The following is a 22,281-nucleotide window of genomic DNA, read 5'->3' as shown; positions in this document are numbered from 1 at the left end:
CCCTGAAAACACAATTACCTCTTAGAATGGCACAATCCGGCTCAGGAAACACACTTAAATAGGACCACTTGATATCACTTAGTATCCTCAGGGAAAAGAATCCACATGGAAACATTCTCACCCTTTTAGCTGGGAGAACAAGACCACGCAATAACAGTTGAGCACAGCGCCCTTAGATATGTATAAGCAAGACAAGGCATCAATTTCTCCTGACGTGACAACCAAAGGACCCAGCTGCAGCAATGGATTTTCACAAAATAAAATTCCGAACAATACACCTATAAATCAGAGTTCAGGCTACGTAATATTGGAGATGCATCTACCATATCTAAAGCCAACTCAAACGGGAAACTCTAAAATAGAAAACTTTAAAGTCCATTCACATAAGTGATCTTGGAGATGTGTCTACCAATATATGTCTGCACACTACTCAACTCCACTTAGACCTGCGCGGTTCCCTCTTTCCTAACACTGAAAATTGAATACAAGATGTCCCTCCTGCTCCTGCTCCTGTCCCCAATCAGAGTCCATCCGGAAAAAGTCTAACCACACATAGAAGCTTCCTTGTGGCGTCGGGATCAAATGAAAAAACTGAGGGAAGAATCACAGCAGAGTGTCAGGCCCAAAGTTAGCTTTTCTATGAAAATTCATCAGAGCAACAATTGGGCACGCTATAATTCTTGTAAATAGATACTCTGCTAACAATGAAGGAAGGGATCACCCAAGGTCGCATTCAATCAACTAAATGCCGTCTCATCCAAACCATCCTTCCATAATCGAAAAGAAATAAATGAAAAAACAACGAATCCTCCAACAGAGAGAGAGAGAGAGAGAGGCAAGCCTGGGTGAAAAGGAGGGCGTCCTGCTTGCCGTCTAGCCGGATGTCGCCAGTGACGATGACGTGGTCGCCGGTGGGCATGCAGTTGAGGGTGGCGACGCGGTGCTGGCACTGTTGGAAGGGAAGGGAGGTGAGTTTGGCCAGGATAGCCTCCTTGCCCTCGAACTTCCGGCCGTCGAAGATCAGCGCCGAGTCTTCATGGTACAGGTTCACCAAGTCCGCCCGGTTCGCGTCGAACGTCGTGTAGTAATTCTCCACGAACCGCTTGGTCGCCGCTTCTAGATCCATGTTTTCTCGATCGATCGTCGTCAATGTCATCTCTCCTTCCGGATCTGCTTCGATGCTTCAGACCCACGCCATGCAGAAGGGGTACCCCGCGAGAGAGAGCCCTAGGGCAAAACAAATCTATTTTTGAGGGGGGTGGGAATTTGTGGTTCATGCCCATGGTACAAGTTATTATACACGAGATTTAAATCTTTCGCTCAAGCCTGCCCATGGTAAAGTTATTATACGCAAGATTTGCGGGTTGGGCTTGGCTCGGGCTCAATCAGGCCGGATTTTCTTGTTAAAAGCCCATGCCGAATTCTGTTCATGCCCGGTCAGACGTACTTTTTGCCAAAGCCCACCCATCTTAAAAATTTGGGCTGGGCTTCGATTAGATTCGGGCTCAATTGGGCCGGGTTTTCTTATCAAACACCCTGTCAAAACCCCACCAAAAGCCGCTGGTGTTGCTACTCGATTTGTTAAAAAGCCTTGAGAATTTTGCCCGATTAAGTTTTTCCATCACTATAGTGATCGGTCTCTGTTTCGCTCATCTTAAAAAGACGCTCGATACGAGCAGGGACGAAGTTTGTTGTCGCGCTGACTACCATCACCACTACTCGACATCTCTCTCTCTCTCTCTCTCTCTCTCTCTCTCTCTCTCTCTCTGTGTCAGTGAGCTAATAGATTGTCACCCATAATGATATCGCTGAAAAGAGCCCATTCATCGCTGATAATGCTCGCAGCAAGACAAGGTTGATCTCTCTTCATCTTCAGCTTCGGCTTCATTACATTGCTCTTCCGTTTTTCGGTTTGATCATCGAGAAAGCTCCGACTCACTCGGAATTCTCGGTTCCCAGTAGATGATATAATATGCCAATTAAGTTTGATTATGTAGAAATTTTAAGTGACTTGGTGAATGACACAAACGTGGTCCTAGACTTTTCATATATGTTTAATTTAGTCCATGACTGTATGAAAATGTTCAATATTATCCTTTTATGGGCCACATTGAACAAATTGAAAGTTCGTGAACCGCATTGAATAATTTTTAATGTTTATGGATCACATTATACATTTGGCCAAATTTCAAAAATCATTTTTGTCATTGTTCTTACCTCGGATTTAATTTTGCAAAGCGACCTTAGTACGGCCAACATCGTCAATGGCGCTATAACCATGAAAGTTTTGGCTCCCAAATTTTTGTGTAATTATAGGTTGCTCAATATCACTTGGACAAAGACAAGTGCCTTCCCCAAGTTTTCTATTTTTCAAATGAGATAACATATTCTTTTAAGTAAAAGCCTCACTCCTTTAGTCACTAAATCACAAAAGTAATACCTACTAAGTAAATGAATTTTTTAACTCTACGTTAATTCTAATTATCTAAGACAAAGCTTAAATTATATCGTGTTATGTAAATAGTTGATGATAGTATAATTCAAACCTTTTTTTTTTAACCAATTTAATAAATTCACGACATCAAACTTGGACCCCCGACTTTTCATATCCTGGAGTCCTTATTGTTCGTGTGAGTTCAATGCAGTCCTTGAGTCATTCGAGCCCCACACGAAATGCAAAAAATCAGGGTCAACAATGCATTGAGCTTACATGTATCCAGTGACTCTTATAATATTTATTTTTTCTAAACTGCAGTTTTTTGCTTTCTTTTTAGTATTTTGTTATCAGCAGTTTCCTTTTAGTAGAAATCACGCAAATTATTACCCTAAAAAAGATTATGAAAAGATTCTACACGTTTGCAAATGACTAAAAGGCCCATCTAATGCACCCTGCTCTCATTATCCCTCTCTCGTTAGTCGTTACACTTAAAACTTCTACTTAATCGAACTTAATTGGCATATGATATCATCTACCGGGAACTGCTAGTTCCGAATGAGTTGAAACTTCCTCGACGATCAAATCGAAAAACAGAAGAGTAGAACTTTAGAATTTTTGGGCAATATAATGAAGCTGAAGCTGAAGAGGAAGAGGGATCGACCTTGTCTTGCTGCGAGTATTATCAGCGATGAATCGGCTCTTCTCAGCAATATCATTGCGAGTGACAATCTAGTAGCTCACCAGAGAGAGAGAGAGAGAGAGAGAGAGAGAGAGAGTTGTGAGTACAAGTGTCTAGTAGTGGCGATGGTAGTCAACGCAAGGATAAACTTCATCGTTGTTCGTATCGGGCGTTTTTTAAGACTACCGAAACGGGGACCGATCACCGTAGTGATGGAAAAACTTAACAAACGATTCGCAACAAGGCAAAATCCTCAAAGCTTTTAACAAATCGAGCAACGACAACGGCGTCTTTTGGCAGGGTTTGGACAGGGTGCTTTATAAGAATACTCAACCCAAGAATTAAGTCCGAGCTCTCTCTCTACGTGGCTTGGGCACTCCAACGATCTAAGGAAGCCTAAGTTGCCGCACGAATCGACCCTCAATCTGTCAACACATGAAATTTGCTTGTTTGATTTTCTGCCCGGTATGATTTTATTGGATCAAATCATTCAGAATTGGAGCGAATAGATTTATCCTTTTCCATGTAATGTGGGAAACTTTCTGCCTTAAAATGTTTGGGAGCTCAATCTGTTCTCCAGTACAACACAAAAGAAAGAGTCCCCAATAACTTCCAAGAACAACTACCATCCAATAGGCATATGGCATGACCCAGATAAAAAAAAATTTAAGAAAAAGGAAGTAAATAAGAAAAATCATATGTACACATGCTAAGCACTGCATATGGCATCACGCAGAGGTTTTCATATTTGCTAGTGCTAAGCTGATTCCAGACCCAACTCCCAGTAAGCACTATGACAATATGCACATCTAGCCCCTGGAAAGCTTCAGTTTCTAGTGCATGGTCATGAAATTGACAACGTAAGCTCTAAATAATGTTACCAACTAGGTCATTGGCCTTGTAAAGAATAGAAGCAAAATGCAAGAACGCCAAGAGACCCAAAATCTTATCTGCTCCTGTAAACTGCCCTTCATTCCACCATTCTTAGGAGCATGCAAGGCATCATAGTATATGTCAACCAACTGACAGAGATTTATGTCCATGCGATGTTTATCATCAACTTCATCACAACCGAGTGTTAGAAAACGATCCATCGGTGCCTGCCAAGCCCCAACTATCAGTAGCGGCACTCACTGTGTAACCGAAAACAGCATTGAAGATGTCAATTTTTCCCAGAAAAAGCCGTACATGCAGCACAATCAAGCACTAAAGTAGATCACATTAACTTCATAATCATCAAGCAATGGATCATGTTACTCATCAACACAATATAACAACCAAATTATGCCTCTACTTACCGGAACATGCTTCTGAGAAAGATGTTAATTAAGTCCAGGAAAAGACAAAAAGTACATAAAGCAGATGAAAAATGCTTGGAAGAAAAATTGTAATTGTTTCCTATATGAATAATATTCATTGACGGCAACGTCAGCATGGTGATGCACCAGCAAGTGGAAGTTTTCAAAGCTGAAATGACCAACCTCCATTATAAAATGAAAAAGTCTTTAAAACCAGCGAAAGCTGAATTCCAAGGGTTCAAAGTAAAAGTAATTCATGAAGAATCTTTTTACTGACTTTTAGTAATTCCAAGTCTAAAAGAAAAGAAGCAAACTAAAGTAGATTATAGGCAAAAGAAAAAAGGAACTACAATTAAATTTTTGGTGACGGAAAATACAAGTGTTTGTAAGGGAAGATAAATGCTCTCAAAAGGCAATTTGTAAGAAAGGGAAGCTACACACTCCTATTAAAAGGAGACGCCGTCTAACGCAAAGGGAGCATATTACTTTTTTCACTATGATACTCATCTATGTTACTCAACTTCAATCAACAAATTCATATCTGTCGCCTTAATCTCGGTACTTTGCTCCGTGCGTGCGTGCGATACACGGGCGAGGTACTTTTTCGAAGCAACGGTTAAAAAAGAAAATGAGCATCAGCCATTCTGAAGTAGATTTGGCGAGAGCAACGAACAATTATTTGCAAGTCTATGCAGCTAGGTTTGACAGTTTTTTTTTTTTTCCCCAGGTATAACAAGGGCAACACATGATAATAATTATGCTCTTGCAGAGGCAGGAAGGAATTATCATATGAAGAAACCATAAATCCTTTGCCGATCACTCTTAAAATTACAGCAAAGGTGGGAAAATCCATATTTCTGTAAGGTATTTTACGTGCGAATCATTCGTCATAAGTTTCTTTGTTTCCTCCAAGTTCTTGGAACATTCTCTTCAATCACAAATAGTTCCAGCATATGGAGTCTCAGATTACAGCACGGACCTAAAAATAAGTATATATTACAGCTCCTACCTTGGGTTGAATCTGTCGTTCAACAATAAATCAACTAACTCATCTTCCAACTACTCAAAAGACATGTCTCTTGGCTTCTTTCAGTTCACGACTCCTGCTGCAGAAGCTGATACCCATGGCTTGCTCGGCGTAAAATACTTCAACAGCTGACACATTAATTGCATGCTCAATCAGTGGTTGTTGGAAAGAGTTTAATATACATCAATCAGCAATTTCGAATCGGCGACTTTTGTAGATAGTCCACTGATCACTACCAAACAATTACCTAGACAACCACAACAAGGTAGGCCTTGTAAAATGAATAAACAAGAACAGTACACGATGCACCCACAAGTTCATTATTAGGAACATAGCAATTGAATCACAATTCACCATTGATGCAAATAAAAAAAATGACATGGTTCCAGGTATCTACAACTGCAAGATAGAAGAACAAAGATACTCTCAAAAAAGTCTTGTTAACGAGTGCCCTCAGGCACTGGTTAATTGTACTTCCAATGCACTGATCACATGTAACATGAGAGAGACCGTGCATTTGACATCAAATAACAAACTTTCTTTTATTGGCTGTTTGATAAGTGCTCCAATCTTTCTTAAGATGCTTGGCTCAGACTGCTTGCATGTGAATTGGCCATATCCTTGCCAACTTAGGTTTGTTGTGCTACACAACATTCAAGTGACTAACAACCAGCTGGCTAACAACAGAAGTGGAAGACTGCATTTGGCCGAACCAATATTACGCGAGATATTCCAAAAAACGCAACAGCAGAAACATCTTAAATGTAGAAATCATTGACATTAAGGATGGCAATCCTCTTCCATTGAATGGCCCCATCTGGTTTTCCACTCTTCTTAAATTCACTTTCGCTAGGTGTGTAAACAAAAGGAGAGACAAAAGAAGAACATGCACAAAGAGTGGCTGGAAAAGGCAATCATACATTGCTTAAACCAGTGAAAACAAACATGAGCACGAACGATTTTCCTAGTCATTCAGGAATTAAGGGCTCATCTTCTAATGGTCTGCATTTTTAGTGAATATCACAGGAATTTCAGACAACTTTCTGCTACACTTCAATAACTCGAGTTATAAACCGTATTCATCCTTTTCCATTGTCCAGGTAAGGCTCCATGACAACTGCTTAGCCAAGTCGAAACCCAGTTAGTTGATGACATACAACTATTCTAGGTATGAGTCTGAAGACCAGTATGAGAAGCAAGGGAGAATTTGGCCCACAGGAAAATATCAAACTCTGCAATCATGAGGTACCCCACATAATTTCAATGCCATGCTGCATGGCATATTTACCGGAAGAGAATGATTGAAACTGCAAAATATTGTCTAATGAGAAAAAAGGATGATGAAAAACACCATGCAAATACCAAAACCTCAACTAAAGGAGGCAAATCATGAAAGGAAGATGGAATCGCAGAAAGGAATAAAAAAACACATGTTTCGGTTGCGGGGAAGAAGCAGGGGGTGCAGGGTTGTGTCATCATAAGCTGGCAAAGGACATCAACCAAATGTAATACAAGACATCTAACAAGAATGAGTGAATCTCAAGTAAACACCAACCTGAGAATTCAATAAAACCCAATACACATCCCATCCAAATCCCCACCAACTATTTCATCGGTCAAGGAACATGTCCACTAGTAGGGAAAAATATGGCATACTTGCAATTTCCCACTTTTGTTTCCATATCTTCCACCTACGTGACATTCAAAACATGAATATCTCTGAAATGCAGACCAGGATTCTGGTATACTAATACCTTCCCTGAAATTTGTCCACTGTCACTGCATTGATGCTTCAAGGCAAACATTTAAATAGTGGAGATCCTGAAACAGCATTATAACATGATAGCCAAATGGGTAATCACACCTTTTCCCTGAAGTTGTTACTATCAAACTCAAACATGGGTTCACGAGAACCAGAGGCGGGATGTCACAAAAGCAATACAGCTCGATTGCTGTTTAAATCCAATGGAGGCACGTGACCAAAACAAACATCTAAGCCCCAGACAAGCATAGCTACGGATATTAATTGGCAAACTGATGAAATGAACAAGCAAAAGCACTTACAAATGGTATTAGAAGGGTAGGGCAGGATGACGATTATATTCACAACAAAAATGAAAACCTGTGCATATCAAATAATCGTGAAGATTGACTTTATCTTTCCGCTATAGTAGCAACCATAGAACATAATTTTACTTCGAAACGTGAACAATATCTTTCAATCAGTTGGCTTTTTAGACTGAACACTATTTTTTATCACCCTATAAAACAGAATACTGTAATTGATGGTAATGAAGCCATCAATCAATGTGGAATTAGATCCTGCCAGAAATAACGGATTTCTAGCTTGGACATGCTCCTGGGAGAGGGTTAAACCAATTGTTTGATGTCAACTGCCAGCCAACACTATAACTTATAAAGTTCTAGTACATCTACCTAAAAGATCAAGGATCACCAACAAAACTTTGCCAAAAGGGATCTATTTCCCAAAGAGAGAATACATCTCTTTTATGATCGTTGAAAAGGAGAAATCACTTGTAAGGGGTCCTCACAGAATTCATACTATTCTTATGAAATTCTGTGAAGTTGGATAAATGTAAAACGTTATCTCAGTCAAATATGCCCAATCATATGCAAACCTAAATTTTGGTTTAGTCATTTCCCCTATGGGACGGTCAGAAGTTATTCCATGTCCAAATCAAGCCGCTACAAAACCAAGGGACGCACTCTAAAATTGAAATTACTAAAGCAACTATTTCTCTTTAAGTTTTCTTTAGCAGAATCGTACTAAAAAATAAATCGCGCATAGAAAACTGAGATCCAAGTACATACTAGATGATACAAACTTCATCACTTTTAAGCATTCCTGTGGGATCGGCTGTCCCCATTAGATAGTAAGAATCTGAAATAGGAATCTTTCCTCCTTTCAAGCTCTTCTTTTCCATCTTCATCAGTATGGACAGATGATGCTGTAGGTATGATTCGTCCAAGGGAATCCCAATAAGATCATTCTAGCTGTGCATTGAAACCATCCATATCACCATCATTCACCGAAACTGCACATAAAGTAAAATAACAAAAGGAAAACAAAAGGCAAAGTGTTTAAAAATCAAATAGCAATTAAATGAAATATGCAACCAAAGGAAGTAAAAGGAGCAAAGATAAACAAAGTTGTGCTTTTATACTTTTGCATATTTGAATTCCAGCAAAACAAAAGAAGCAAAATCAAGTAAAAGAAAAGAGAAAAATATTGGAGAAAATCTTTTTTGCCTCAAGAATAGAGAATATATCAACAGTCCAATGTTCAGAAGAATACTACCTTTAAAGCTGCTCGTTTTCCAGAGAAGATGCCATTTGCATCTCCCAGAGCACTCTGCAACATGCCCAAAAAAAGGATCATTCGGGACACCTCTGTAGCTTAAGCATGCAATCAAAATCTTTCAAAAATATGCAGTTCTTGGTTTATTGCTACATCAATGAGGACCAAGCTTTAATAAGTTCCTCCGAAAAGGTAATGTTTTGATGGCAGAATAAGCTCCAAACAAAAAGTACTGGGTTTGAGTATTTAACCATAATGCAATTGTGATTTCACCCGTTAAGAAGTCCAGCCAGTTTCAAACACATAAGATTTGATAAAAACTGACGTACGATCAACATTCTATTGTTGAATCCACAATTGTCCTTTTAAAAGTAAGCCCTTTCAAGCATCACATATTTAAATCTGCTAATACATCTTAGAAAAAGACCAACTACAAAATTAGGATATAGTAGATATATTGGCTTCACAAAGTCCATGATGCCTCTAACCAGACAGTAGTGTGTTATATACGGATTAACTCCACTCTATAAAGGGTGGCAGTATTCAGCGGTAAACTGCAAAAATGGCTTATGTTGTGGCCAATTATTCAGAAAAGGCCAAATCTCCCTGACATTTCTAAAGTTAAATGAGCAGAAGTCTCAACCGCTTATTCGTAGTCATAGTGCATAGATTGTTCCCCGCATTTCTTTTGATATAATCTTGTCAAGAAGTTGCAGCATCAGCATTACAGGGTAGGCCAAAATTCTCTCCCTCTCTCTCTCTCTCGCGCTCTCCCTCCCTCCCTCCCTCCCTCCCTTGGAAGGACATGGCTCCTTTCCCAAGTTGTCACTTCTAAGGTATTGCTAATATAATTTTACTTTAAAATGCACTAGGGAAAATCCACAAGTTACATACTCTGCTAAACTAGTTCACACGCAAAACATCCCGTGTTCGAATTGAATTACTGAAAGAACAGGAAAGCTGCAGACTTTTAGTCAGTTTTTATCGGGCTATTTTAACGAGCTAACCGCAAAGGAAAATCTTAACACAATGATCAACAACTCAAAAGCATAGCAGGGAAACATACCCACAGATAACACAGCGATGACAGTACCAAGGTCACAGATGCCATATGAACCTCAGAAAGTTTATAAAACCAATGATAGCTTATCGGCAGAATATGTTGGTTGTACCTTGTTGCTACTATTTCCAGTGAATCAACTGTCCTGATGGACGATCGAATATGAATTGCATGAGGGGGGAGCTACAGATCAGAATTTGGCCAAAATGATTACAAGAACCATCAGCATTAAGTTGCTCTATAGAGAATTATTACAGTTTTAAGAGCTAATAACTACACTCATCTTACAGCTCAAAGCTGAAGTGATCCTAAATATTGCACTACTGATTTTCCTATGCAGCCAAAACACTCCAACAACATCAATTATTCAGCCTAGAATCTCAACAATTTTCTGCAGATAACATGGCCTGCTTGATAAGCAGTTTTTCTTTCCTACTTCCGCTTGTTAGCAATGATGGATGGGGGAAATTCCACCAGAACACATACTGTTGCGCTCCCATACTGAGACATTATACCTATAAGCAGCAGAAATGCACTTGGAGAGCAAATTTCATTCATATCAGCCGCCAAAAGGAAAATTGACTCAGGCTCGTGAAACCAGTCTGGAGCATAATTTAATAGAATGAAAAACCTACTAAATATCACAAAATATCATATTAAAATATCTGTATTATTTTGCTAATATATTTGCAGGACCAACTACCACGTGTCAAAAAATCGAAAAGGGAACATGAAAAAATCAATTTCACTTCCGCCAATATATACCACGTTGCTTTTAAGTAAGTAGGACATAGCAAGAGAAAATTCTAGTATCCAACATATTAAATGAATTGAAAGCAGAAGTACATGACAGGACATGAACACTCCAACATTCAGATACAGAAAATAGCATAATACTGCCAAATATTTACTTGCTTGTTAAGAAGAAGAGTACCCATGACGGCTCTACCATCATCCAATAGGCGGAACTGAATCAGCAAAGCCTGCAATAGTTAAAGAGCAAAAGTTCAACCTGTACGTCTTGTATAATAATCAAGCACCACCCCAAAAAGGAAAATCTCCATCAACTACTGGTTCACATATGCCCTCCCTACGTTTCGGCTCATTGTCACTGCAGCCGGCAAATCTCTAGGATAACCAACACACACAAAAAAATGACCAATTTATAGGCAAATAGTTAATAAAACAGCTATAAATACAAACTTCTAGGAGTTTAACTTAAACTAGAGAAATAAGAGACGACACTTATTCAGTCATATGCCTTCTTAGCAATTTTTTCCTACAAAGTTCACAATAGAAGGGAGAAGAAAGCAACGCATTCTTGTGGGCCTTGTGGCACTGAAAATATCTCAAAGAGATCCCCCAGAAGGGGATGGCTTTAGTTTAATTCTACTCTTCCACTCGTGACTACTTTTTGGAACATGTCAATTTGAATTAGGGAAACGAAAGGCCTAAAGCAAGATACGAAAATCATAATATTAAAACAGAGGCATAGACCCATAACTACATCCCTACAGTAATTTGAGAACCTTCGTCACTACTGATATAAAAAAGGCATGAAACTCAAAGACGACTGTTCAAGGCTTAGGAAAAATTATCTTCACTATTACATGTATAGAAGAAATTGATCACAAGAAGGATTACCTAACAATTGCTTTGTTGCAGTACAAACAACTCGCCGAACTGTGTCCTGCAACACCTAAGCTACAAATTCACATTGCATACTGCTTAGATCCTCATTTGTTCCAATTTACCGCATGGTTTGCATCCCTTAGCCCTTTTGTATGATTACTACTTCTACTAGACAGTCCAGTAATTTGTTGTACCCAGGCAGCATCATCCTATTGGCAAACGTAACGTAGCCATTAAAGTGTCATCTTGACTATGTCCTCTAACGACCCAACCCACAACCAACCATAAATGACGTCACTACGCACTTCCAGTTTTCCTTTTTTCATTGCTATTATTATGTTTTGCAGGACAGTCTCTTGCACATCAAGAGGAAGATACCATTAAGATGATACACCGTATCCCAGGTCACAACCTCAAAAGCAGGAATAATCACGCTGCTTCCCTTAAATATATTTCCAGGACACTAGAAAGCTATGTCCTTAGATACAAATCCAGTTCCATCGGTTTGTATAAGTGGCTTTCTCTTCTTATCAAAGATGGAATTTTCATCTTTATAATGCAATTAGACAGAAAAATGACCATGCTCCGAGTAGGAGCGAACAAAAAGAATATGTTTAGATGACACCGGATTTTCATTCATGGTAAAGTCAAGAGATCACACCTTGCACTCCCCATTCTTAATTGTCTCGATCGTCACATGATCCCGGTCATATTCCAGGCTTTCAGTTTTGGACAAGATGAGAGACAACCTGTTGATTAGCGGACACACATCATAAGGATAGATTATAGTTCACGCAAAGCTGAGATGAAACTTCTACAGCAACGAACCGTATCGTATAGTGGGATATGCTGGACACTGTATGCGCATGCATGAAGAAGCATCTTGCTTCATGAAGTGTTTTCTTTTCCCTAAGTGCCTCGCACTCCATGCAAACAAAGTAACACTTTACAGAGGACGTAGTAGGGCCTTTTTTTTTTTTTTTTCTCTTCTTTGCCTCCATCCTTAAACACTGATTAATTACCATTTCACAAAAGGCGAACAGCTTATTGGCAGTTGACACGTGTATTTAAGCTCTCATTGCAGCAATCAAGGCTTCAAAAATTAAGGTGAAATAGAAACCGAAATAACAAACCAAAGGAAAAAGGGGAAAATACTTTGTGAAATAGAAATCGGAATTAACTAACATACCAGCACTAGTACGTGCTGATGCAATTATCATGACTGTGCATCTAATTCTAGAAGCAAGCCGAGCACCAAATAGAGAATTCCGACACGCTGTGACACGTTGTATATTGAATGTATATTTTTATATATACATAATAAATTATTGTTTTTATGATTTCACAGATAAATAAATAATAAAAAGAGTCCTAGAATGAATTTACATAATAATTCATTTAAAAATTGAGTTCTGCTTATACGTGAATTGCATGACTTTACTGTTGCATGACATGTTAAATTTTAAGAAGCCTAGCTGGTGTTGTCAGCATTCCTCTGCACAGAGGTCTAATAGCCAATAGGAATTGACATTTTAAGTTGCCTGTGTCTGCAATGCTTCCTTATGTATCAAGGCTAACGTTTGCATCAACCTCTGCCCCTTCTTGCTCTAAGCCATCACTAGCAGCAACTTCATGCCCCTGGTTAGATGCATCAGTGTCGCCTGTCATACTAGTGGACTGTTCTCCCTATGGCTCATTAAAAGCAGCACATGTATCCTTAATGGCTTGGGCAAAGTACTTGACTGTTTTACCTTGGCCTCAAAACGATTGTTTCCCCCTTGCTTCTGTCCTAATGTTGGTGACTTAGTGGAAATCGTGTTGTCAAAGACCAACACAATTGTTGTCTGAAGATGCCGATGATGATTTGTTGTCTCTGTCCTTCTCCTTCTTGGGCAGCTGGGGCGAGACCAGGTCCACCTTCTTCTTCGTCTTCTCCTGCAGCACCTCTCGAAGCTCCAATGGGTCCAACATCTTCCCTCTCACCGTCCACCTCCCACTCCACCTTCGCCTTCTCCACTCCTTCACACACCCACTACAAACACAGGTCGGAATCAAGATTTCTCAGCTTACTTGTCCTCAAAATCTAGCAATCTGTGAGCTCGATATGGAACAAAACAAAAAACAGAGCGAAAAAGGGTCGAAGCAGAATGCAGAAGAAAAAAAAAAACAGAGCACGGAGCCATTTTTGGCATTGGGGTTGTGGAAAAAGTCGCAATAGGTGAAGAATGAAGCGAGACCCACTATTCAGAGCATCTGCTCAGACACCTAAAACAGAACGAAAGAATGGCGAAAAGTCAAAAGGGGAAAGAAATACAAATCAAAGATGAGGACTTTGAAATCGCAAATGAAAAACAGAGTCTTGTCACTCGGCTTTACACCAAATCATCTGGGTCAGAGAGAGAGCGAGAGCGTAGGCGATGTTCAATAGTTACCAACTTACCGTCAATGCTCTTGGGGAGTTTGACGATCTTGTCGGCGCAACCCTCGCAGTGCATGTCCTGGACCACCGTGACACCATTCTCGCCATCCTTCTTCTCGTTCTCGCCCCCTCCTTTGCTCTTCTTTCTCCCTATTCGTTTATTCTGTGTCCCACGTCGGTGAACAAATAGAGAAAGAGAGGAAGGGCTCCTTATAAAATGGGGCCTTCGTAGCAAGAATGTCCGAATGAGCCGGGTGGGGTTATCGGCCATCGGTAAAGCTCATGAGACTTGGGTCATATTTTGTAGGGTGAATGGTTTCCAGTCCGGTATGATTTCCATCAAAAATCGAGAACCGGCTTGGTGGTCTCGGTTTCTATTTTTCGGAACTGCGGACCGAACCGGCCACTCTTGGAACCGCGAACCGAATTGGACTATTGGTCCGGTCCGGTTCTCGGGCGATTATAAGGGTTTCCGGTCTGCGGTTTCGAAAAGTGGATACATACTTTGATAGAAGACACGATCGAGGTCGAGGTCGAGGAAACAAGGGTCGATGTATCACAAATTCGGCGGAGTCAAGGCCTCTTCAATTGGTAGTTCTAGATCGAACCATAAATGACCTAAACCTAAACAAAAAGTAAACATTATGTTTGTTTTTTAAAAAAAATTTTTAAAAAAAGGACCGGTCCGGTTCGGTCCTCGTTCTAGGCCCTGGAACCGGAACTAGATCGTCCGGTCACCGGTTCCAATTTTAGGAATCGGGAACAGGACCGGATCCCCCTAAAATCGGGAATCGGACCATCGGTCCCGGTCCGGTCCAGGCGGTCCCGGTCCGAGCAGTCCCGGTTCGGGCGGTTTTTTTTGCTCACCCCTAATATTTTGATTTTGAAGAATAAGATATGATTCAATTAATTTGAGGGACGTGAGTCATAATGTGTCTCATTCGTTGATCATGTGTGAAAGTCGTGGATGACGTGTGAAAGTTTTGACACGTGTTTGATAGGTATTGGAGTGTATCCGATTGTGTGTTTGATTGCCGTATCTGATCGTGTTTGACCGCATTGTCAAAGTCTAAGTCGATCACTTGTGAAAGTTTTGACCGTGTGTTAGAGCGTATCCAATTGTGTTTGATCGCGTGTCGGAGCGATTGTGCATCGTGTTCTTGAGTGCGCGTGATATCGACATGTGTACGACATCTAGTGTCTATAGAGGTGATAGATCCGTGAGCGATCGTGTTCTTGAGTGTGCGTGATACTAGTGTCTCTAGAAGCGACAGATCCAGGCTATCTTTCGCTAATCGTTAGACATGGCCGGTTCCGGTTTAGGAGCTGGCGGTTCCGGGCCGGTTCTCGGGCCAATTCCGGTTCTATTTTTTAATTTTAAATTTTAAAATAATAAATAATAAAATAAACATAATAAATTATAAATTATAATCAAATTGTACATTGTAATAAAATGTGAGGAAAAAAAAGAAAGAGGAGGAATGAGCTTGAACTTAACGAATCAAAGTCCATGTAGTTCTTTTATCTTTGATAACCCCAATTTACCTCATTGTCAATCATCGCTACTTATTGTGGTACCCGTGGTGATGGTATCTCTACAATCCTCACTAAAAAATTTGTGTTCTCGATCCAGCTCTTGGTGTCAAAATTTGGCCTTCGTCCAATCGTCGACACAAGCTTGAATTTCCACGGACTCCGGGCTTAATCTTGAACGGCGAGAGTCCAAAACTAATCCTCCAGCACTAAATGCTTGTTCAACCGCAACCGTTGAATAAGGGGTTACTAATATCTGGCGAGCAATGAGGGTGAGAACTGGGTAATTGATTGAGTGACTCTTCCACCACTTTAGGATTTGGAAATCAGTACTATATTCCGCATCACGAAACTCAAATTGAGTGGTTAAATATTTTTCTAATTCAGAAATATTACATGTTGCCCCTTTTTATTTTTTTTCCATACTCTTGAGCATATTGTACCCTCTATTAAGTGAACTACCAGCTTCGCTACGTAAGTCGATAGATTGTAAAGATCCAAAATCACTTAAACCATATTTAGTACAAAATTCTTCATATAATACTACTATACATTCTTTAACATCTCGTTGTACATTTGAAATATCTATTGAATCTTCCAAATGTAAACAATCATGATAATACACATTCAAATAATCTAGTAAACCATCTAATTTAATACGTGGATAAAAAAAAATACCAACTAAATAGACAAGACGAATTTGGAAATAATAATGCAACCATTTTTCTTGCATTACTAAAATAGTCCGAGCTAATTTGGTATCTTTTTCATATTCACTAAAAACACTACCAATATTAACACACTCTATTAAAAATAAATGCGTAGTAGGATAATAAATACCAGATAAAGTATTATTAGCATTATTAAAATTTTTTAAAAAATCTAAAACTTTTTAGCAAACGTCCCAATGTCGCGGAAGTAAAGTAATTTTGGAAATATTTTGCGAAATAAACATACATAATAAATCTTTGTAATTAAAAATTTGACGAAACAACTCGTAGGTAGAATTCCAACAAGTTGGAATATTTTTTGGAAACCTTTTTGCCCTTCTCCCATGTTGTTTACAAAATTTTCCCTATGCTTTTATAAAATGGGCATGACTCCATAAAAATTTAATTGCACCATTTATTGGGGCGAGAGAAGACTCAAGAGTTCGTAAACCATTTTGTACACATAAATTTAAAACATGGCCAGTACATCTAATGTGAAAAAATTATCCGCCAAAAGAGAGTTTGCAAATATTTTCTAATTCGGGAATGGAAGCGTTATTTGCGGCGGCATTATCAAAACCAATTAAAAATACTTTATTTATCAAATTATATTCTTCTAAAACTTGCCTAATTATTCTATAAATATTATGAGCCGAATGTTTTTCATCAAAAACTCGAAATGCAATAAATCTTTTTTAAATGGTCCAATCGTCACCTATCCAATGACACGTGACACCCATATAATAATGAATTTGCCAAGGATCACTCCAAATATCGCTACTTAAATGCACACATCCATTGAATTCAGCAAAAAATTTTGCTAAAGATTTTTTTTGTTTTTTATAAAAATAAAAAAGTTTGCATTTAAGAGTATTTTTTAGAATAGTTGATGCTTGCGAAACCAACGCAGTATTTATCAAATATTTCAAATTAAAATTTTCACCAGTAGTAAAGGAGCATGATCAAGGGCAATATATTCAGCTAATGTTAGTTTATAAAGTGCATCGGTGTAACGGAATAAAGGATGAGGATTAGAATTGGCGTACCCAAAAATTTGTTGTTGCGTAGTGTCAATTCCCGCTTGCGTTGGATGTTTTTTCATCGATGCTTGACGGAATGTTCCGTAGCTGTCTCCTTTCGCAAATTTGTATGTTTGCGAACAATATTTATAATTTATATTATACTTACCTTCGCCTTTATCACGTACCTTGTGGAAGTGCGATCACAAGTCGGATGTACTCTCTTGACCCTTCCGTTCCGGCTCATTTGCCGTGGACGTTTCTTCGACACCACTAGGAGGATGAAGACTTTCTTGTGTTGGGATGTGCTCGACATTCGTAATCGGAACAACATTGATATTATCGTCGTCGTCTTCCCAACATGCATACTCACGAGGATCATATTCAAGAATAGGATAATCGGAATCTCCCATAGTCATCTTACCCTTTCCAAAGATTTCGCTTCTACTTGCCATTTTTGAGAGAAATGATCGGAAATCCGATTGAGAGAATTGAGGCGGGATTGAGAGAATTTGAGAGAATTATTGAGAGGATTTGTGAGAAAAATGAAAGGGGGGTATGTATTTATAGAGAAGAAATAAAAAAAATCAATTTTTTTTAAACGACGACCAAATTAGCTGTTGCACAATGCAACGGCCAATTAGGCCGTTGCTACGTAGGGCGGAGGGCCCCCGCCGGGGGTGGGGTTGTTGGGGCAAAGAGCCTAACAGCTCTCACTTGACAGGCCCAATTTTTTTTTTTTTAAATAAATGGGTCGGGCCCGACGATTCCGGGCCGGTTCAGACAATTATGGAACTGTGGGCCCGGTCAATGGGCCGGTTCTGCCCCCGGTTCCAAATGGCCACGTTTACTAATTGTGGTTTTTTTAGATAAGAAAATCTCGTCACATAAAGAAATGCGTCAAATAAAGTGCTAAAGAACAAAAAGAAACGCCTCAATCAAAGAAAGTGCTAAAGAAGAAATGAAACGACTCGCATTAATCAACTTACTGCCGTGAATCTGAAGTGTTGTGCCATGCCTAGGTTGACGTGATCTTACCGTCATGAATCTAATTGTGAATCTAAAGTGCTGTGCTAGGCCCAGGTTGTCGTGATCTTATCGTCGTGAATCCAAAGTGTTGTGTCATGTCCAGGTTCATGTGACCTTCCAATGTGACATCGATACTCATTGCCTTGGCCTGACAATCAAGCCATCAAAATTCGAAATACTCCGTGGCTAGACTCTCCAAGAAGGTTGCGGTTATCTGTTTTATTTCATGGGCAAAGCGCCCTTGGAGAAACACATGGGAATTATCCAAAAAAAAACGGAGGACGCTGGGTCTACTACAGTCAAACAGAGTGAAGAATCGGACGGAGATGAACGTAAAAGTTCTATCGGTGGCCATGAGAATGAGAGAAAAAAGATGAAATTTTGGGTTCCACATAAAATATTTATAGAGAGGCTGTTGGGGCAAAGGGTCCACGGCTCTTCGCCCCATGGCCCTCACCGGACCGGCCCAATTTTTTTTTTTTACAAATAAAAGGGTTCGAACCGATGGTTCTAGGCCGGGTGCGACAATTATAGAACTGTGGGCTCGGTCAACGGGCCGGTTTCGGGCCTCGGTTCCAAATGGCTACGTCTACTAATCGTGGTCTTTTTAGATAAGAAAATCTCGTCACATAAAGAAATACGACAAATAAAGTGAAAAGAATAAAAAGAAACGCCTCAATCAAAGAAAGTGCTAAAAAAGAAATGAAACTACTTGCATTAATCAACTTACCGCCGTGAATTTGAAGTGATATGCCATGCTCGGGTTGACGTGATATTACCGTCATGAATCTAATTGTGAATCTAAAGTGTTGTGCCAGGCCCAGGTTGACGTGATCTTATCGTCGTGAATCCAAAGTGCTGTGTCATGTCCAAGTTGATGCGACTTTCCAATGTGACATCAATATCCATTGCCTTAGACCGATAATCAAGCGATAAAAATTCGAAATACTCCGTGGCCGGACTCTTCAAGAAGGTTGGAGTTATCTGTCTTATTTCGTGGATAAAGCGCCCTTGGAGAAACACATGGGAATTATCTCGGAAAAAACGGAGGACACTGGGTCTATTACGGTCAAACAAAGTGAAGAATCGGACGGAAATGAACATAAAAGTTCTATCGGTGGCCAAGAGAATGAGAGAAAAATGATGCTGAGATTTCATTTGGATTCCGTATAAAATATTTATAGAGAAGTTGTTGGGGCAAAGAGCCCAACGGCTATTTGCCCCACGACCTTCACCGGACTGACCCAATTTTTTTTTTATTATAAATAAACGAGTCGGAACCGGTGGTTCCGGCCGAGTTTCGACAATTATGGAACAGTGGGCCCGGTAATTGGGCCGGTTTCGGGACGGTTCCGGGCCCGGGTTCCAAATGGCCACGTCTAATAATCGTGGTCTTTTTAGATAATAAAATCTCGCTACATAAAAAAATGCGTCAGATAAAGTGCTAAAGAACAAAAAGGAACGCCTCAATCAAAGAAAGAGCTAAAAAAGAAATGAAACGACTCGCATTAATCAACTTACCGCCACGAATCTGATGTGCTGTACCATGCCTAGGTTGATGTGATATTACCGTCATAAATCTAATTGTGAATCTAAAGTATCGTGCCAGGCCCAGGTTGACGTGATCTTATCATCGTGAATCCAAACTGTTGTGTCATGTCCACGTTGATGTGACCTTCCAATGTGACAACGATACCCATTGCCTTGGCTCGACAATCAAGCGATAAAAATTCAAAATACTCGGTGTTTGGACTCTCCAAGAAGGTTGCGGTTATCTGTTCTATTTCGTGGGCAAAGCCCCTTGGAGAAACACATGAGAATTATCCCGAAAAAAGTGGAGTACGCTGGGTCTACTACGGTCAAACAGAGTGAAGAATCGAACGGAGATGAACGTAAAAGTTTTATCGGTGGCCATGAAAATGAGAGATAAAAAAAATGATATTTTGGGTTCCACATAAAATATTTATAGAGAGGTTGTTGGGACAAAGAGCCCACGGCTCTTTGCCCCACGGCCCTCCCCGAACCGGCCCAATTTTTTTTTTATATAAATAAACGGGTCGGAACCGGCGGTTCCGGGCCGGTTCTGACAATTATGGAACCGTGAGCTCGATCAATGGGTCGGTTTCGGACCTCGGTTCCAAATGACCACGTCTACTAATCGTGGTTTTTTAGATAAGAAAATCTCGTCACATAAAGAAATGCATCAAACAAAGTGCTAAAGAACAAAAAGAAACGCCTCAATCAAAGAAAGTGCTAAAGAAGAAATGAAACGACTCGCATTAATTAACTTACCGCCATGAATCTGAAGTGTTGTGCCATGCCCGGGTTCACGTGATCTTATCCTCATGAATCTAATTGTGAATCTAAAGTCTTGTGCCGGACCCAAGTTGACGTGATCTTATCGTTGTGAATCCAAAGTGCTGTGTCATGTCCAGGTTGATGTGACCTTCTAATGTGACATCAATACCCATTGCCTTGACACGATAATTAAGCGATAAAAATTCGAAATACTCCGTGGCCAGACTCTCCAAGAATGTTGCGGTTATCTGTTTTATTTCGTGGGAAAAGCGCCCTTGGAGAAACACATGAGAATTATCCCGGAAAATACGGAGGGCACTAGATCTACTACGGTCAAACAGAGAGAAGAATTGGACGGAGATGAACGTAAAAGTTCTATCGGTGGCCATGAAAATGAGAGAAAAATGAGGCTGATATTTCATTTGGGTTCCGCATAAAATATTTATAGAGAGGTTGTTGGGGCAAAGAGCCCAATAGCTCTCACCGGATCGGGCCAATTTTTATTATTATAAATAAATAGGTCGGAATTGGTGGTTCCGGCGGGTTCCGACAATTATAGAACAATGGGCTCGGTCAACGGGCCGGTTTCGAGCCGGTTCCGGGCCCTCGTTCCAAATGACCACGCATACTAATCGTGGTCTTTTTAGATAAGAAAATCTCGTCACATAAAGAAATGTGTCATGTCCAGGTTAATGTGACCTTCCAATGTAACATCGATACCCATTGCCTTGGCCTGTCAATTAAGCGATAAAAATTTGAAATACTTCGTAGTTGGACTCTCCAAGAAGTTTGTAGTTATCTGTTCTATTTCGTGGGCAAAGCGCCCTTGGAGATACACATGATAATTATCCCGAAAAAAACAGAGGACACTGGGTCTACTACGGTCAAACAGAGTGAAGAATCGGACGGAGATGAACATAAAAGTTCTATCGGTGGCCATGAGAATGAGAGAAAAAAGATGAAATTTTGGGTTCCACATAAAATATTTATAGAGAGGTTGTTCGGGCAAAGAGCCCAACGGTTCTTTGCCCCACGGCCCTCACCGAACTTGCCCAATTTTTTTTATTATAAATAAACGGGTCGAAACCGGCGGTTCCAGGCTGATTCCGACAATTATGGAACCGTGGGCCCGGTCAACGGGCCGGTTCCGGGCCTTGGTTCCAAATGGCCACGTCTACTAATCGTGGTCTTTTTAGATGAGAAAATCTCATCACATAAAGAAATGCGTCAAATAAAGTGCTAAAGAACAAAAAGAAACGCCTCAATCAAAGAAAGAGCTAAAGAAGAAATGAAACGACTCCCATTAATCAACTTACCGTCGTGAATCTGAAGTGTTGTGCCATGCATAGGTTGACGTGATCTTACCGTCATGAATCTAATTGTGAATCTAAAGTGTTGTGCCAAGCCCAGGTTAACGTGATCTTATCGTCGTGAATTCGAGTCTTTGTGTCATGTCCAGGTTGATGTGACCTTCCAATGTGACATCGATACCCATTGCCTTGGCCTGATAATCAAGCGATAAAAATCCGAAATACTCGGTGGCCGGACTCTCCAAGAAGGTTGCGATTATCTGTTTTATTTGGTGGGCAAAGCGCCTTTGGAGAAACACATGGGAATTATTCCGGAAAAAACGGAGGACACTGGGTCTACTACGGTCAAACAGAGCGAAGAATCGGACGGAGATGAACGTAAAAGTTCTATCGGAGGCCATGAGAATGAGAGAAAAATGATGCTGAGATTTCATTTGGGTTTCGCATAAAATATTTATAGAGAAGTTGTTGGGGCAAAGAGCCGTTGAGCTCTTTGCCCCACGGCCATCAC

At 40.1% G+C, this 22,281-nt stretch overlaps 1 protein-coding gene, 1 long non-coding RNA gene and 1 pseudogene across 2 annotated transcripts; all 3 read right to left on the bottom strand.

Annotated features, from left to right (window-relative positions):
- Positions 1–5,503: 5,503 nt before the first annotated feature.
- Positions 5,504–10,330, bottom strand: LOC115738808 (annotated as a pseudogene).
- Positions 10,331–10,553: 223 nt separating this feature from the next.
- Positions 10,554–11,977, bottom strand: LOC125315823. The gene is made up of 3 exons (XR_007199123.1): positions 11,865–11,977; positions 10,892–10,948; positions 10,554–10,803 (listed from the first exon to the last, which is right to left on the bottom strand). It is a non-coding gene; the product is annotated as an uncharacterized LOC125315823 (long non-coding RNA).
- Positions 11,978–12,923: 946 nt separating this feature from the next.
- Positions 12,924–14,142, bottom strand: LOC125314921 (heavy metal-associated isoprenylated plant protein 3-like). Its single transcript, XM_048278328.1, has 4 exons — positions 13,885–14,142; positions 13,286–13,471; positions 13,031–13,138; positions 12,924–12,947 (listed from the first exon to the last, which is right to left on the bottom strand). Exons 1-4 carry the CDS (start codon positions 14,140–14,142, stop codon positions 12,924–12,926), a joined length of 576 nt encoding a protein of 191 aa, XP_048134285.1.
- Positions 14,143–22,281: the final 8,139 nt, after the last annotated feature.

The sequence above is a fragment of the Rhodamnia argentea genome, chromosome 1, assembly GCF_020921035.1.
Source record: "Rhodamnia argentea isolate NSW1041297 chromosome 1, ASM2092103v1, whole genome shotgun sequence".
Taxonomy (NCBI): domain Eukaryota; kingdom Viridiplantae; phylum Streptophyta; class Magnoliopsida; order Myrtales; family Myrtaceae; genus Rhodamnia; species Rhodamnia argentea.
This window is presented reverse-complemented; position numbering and strand designations above follow the sequence as displayed.

What these genes read in the sequence shown, in the direction of transcription:
- LOC125314921 (XM_048278328.1), bottom strand. Translation starts at nt 14,142, where the DNA reads ATGGCCGATAACCCCACCCGGCTCATTCGGACATTCTTGCTACGAAGG. An exon ending in AGAGCATTGACGGTAAGTTG is followed by an intron (nt 13,472 to 13,884) that starts GTAACTATTGAA and finishes GGGTGTGTGAAG; the next exon opens with GAGTGGAGAAGGCGAAGGTG. An exon ending in GGGCAGAGGTTGATGCAAAC is followed by an intron (nt 12,948 to 13,030) that starts GTTAGCCTTGAT and finishes ACCTCTGTGCAG; the next exon opens with AGGAATGCTGACAACACCAG.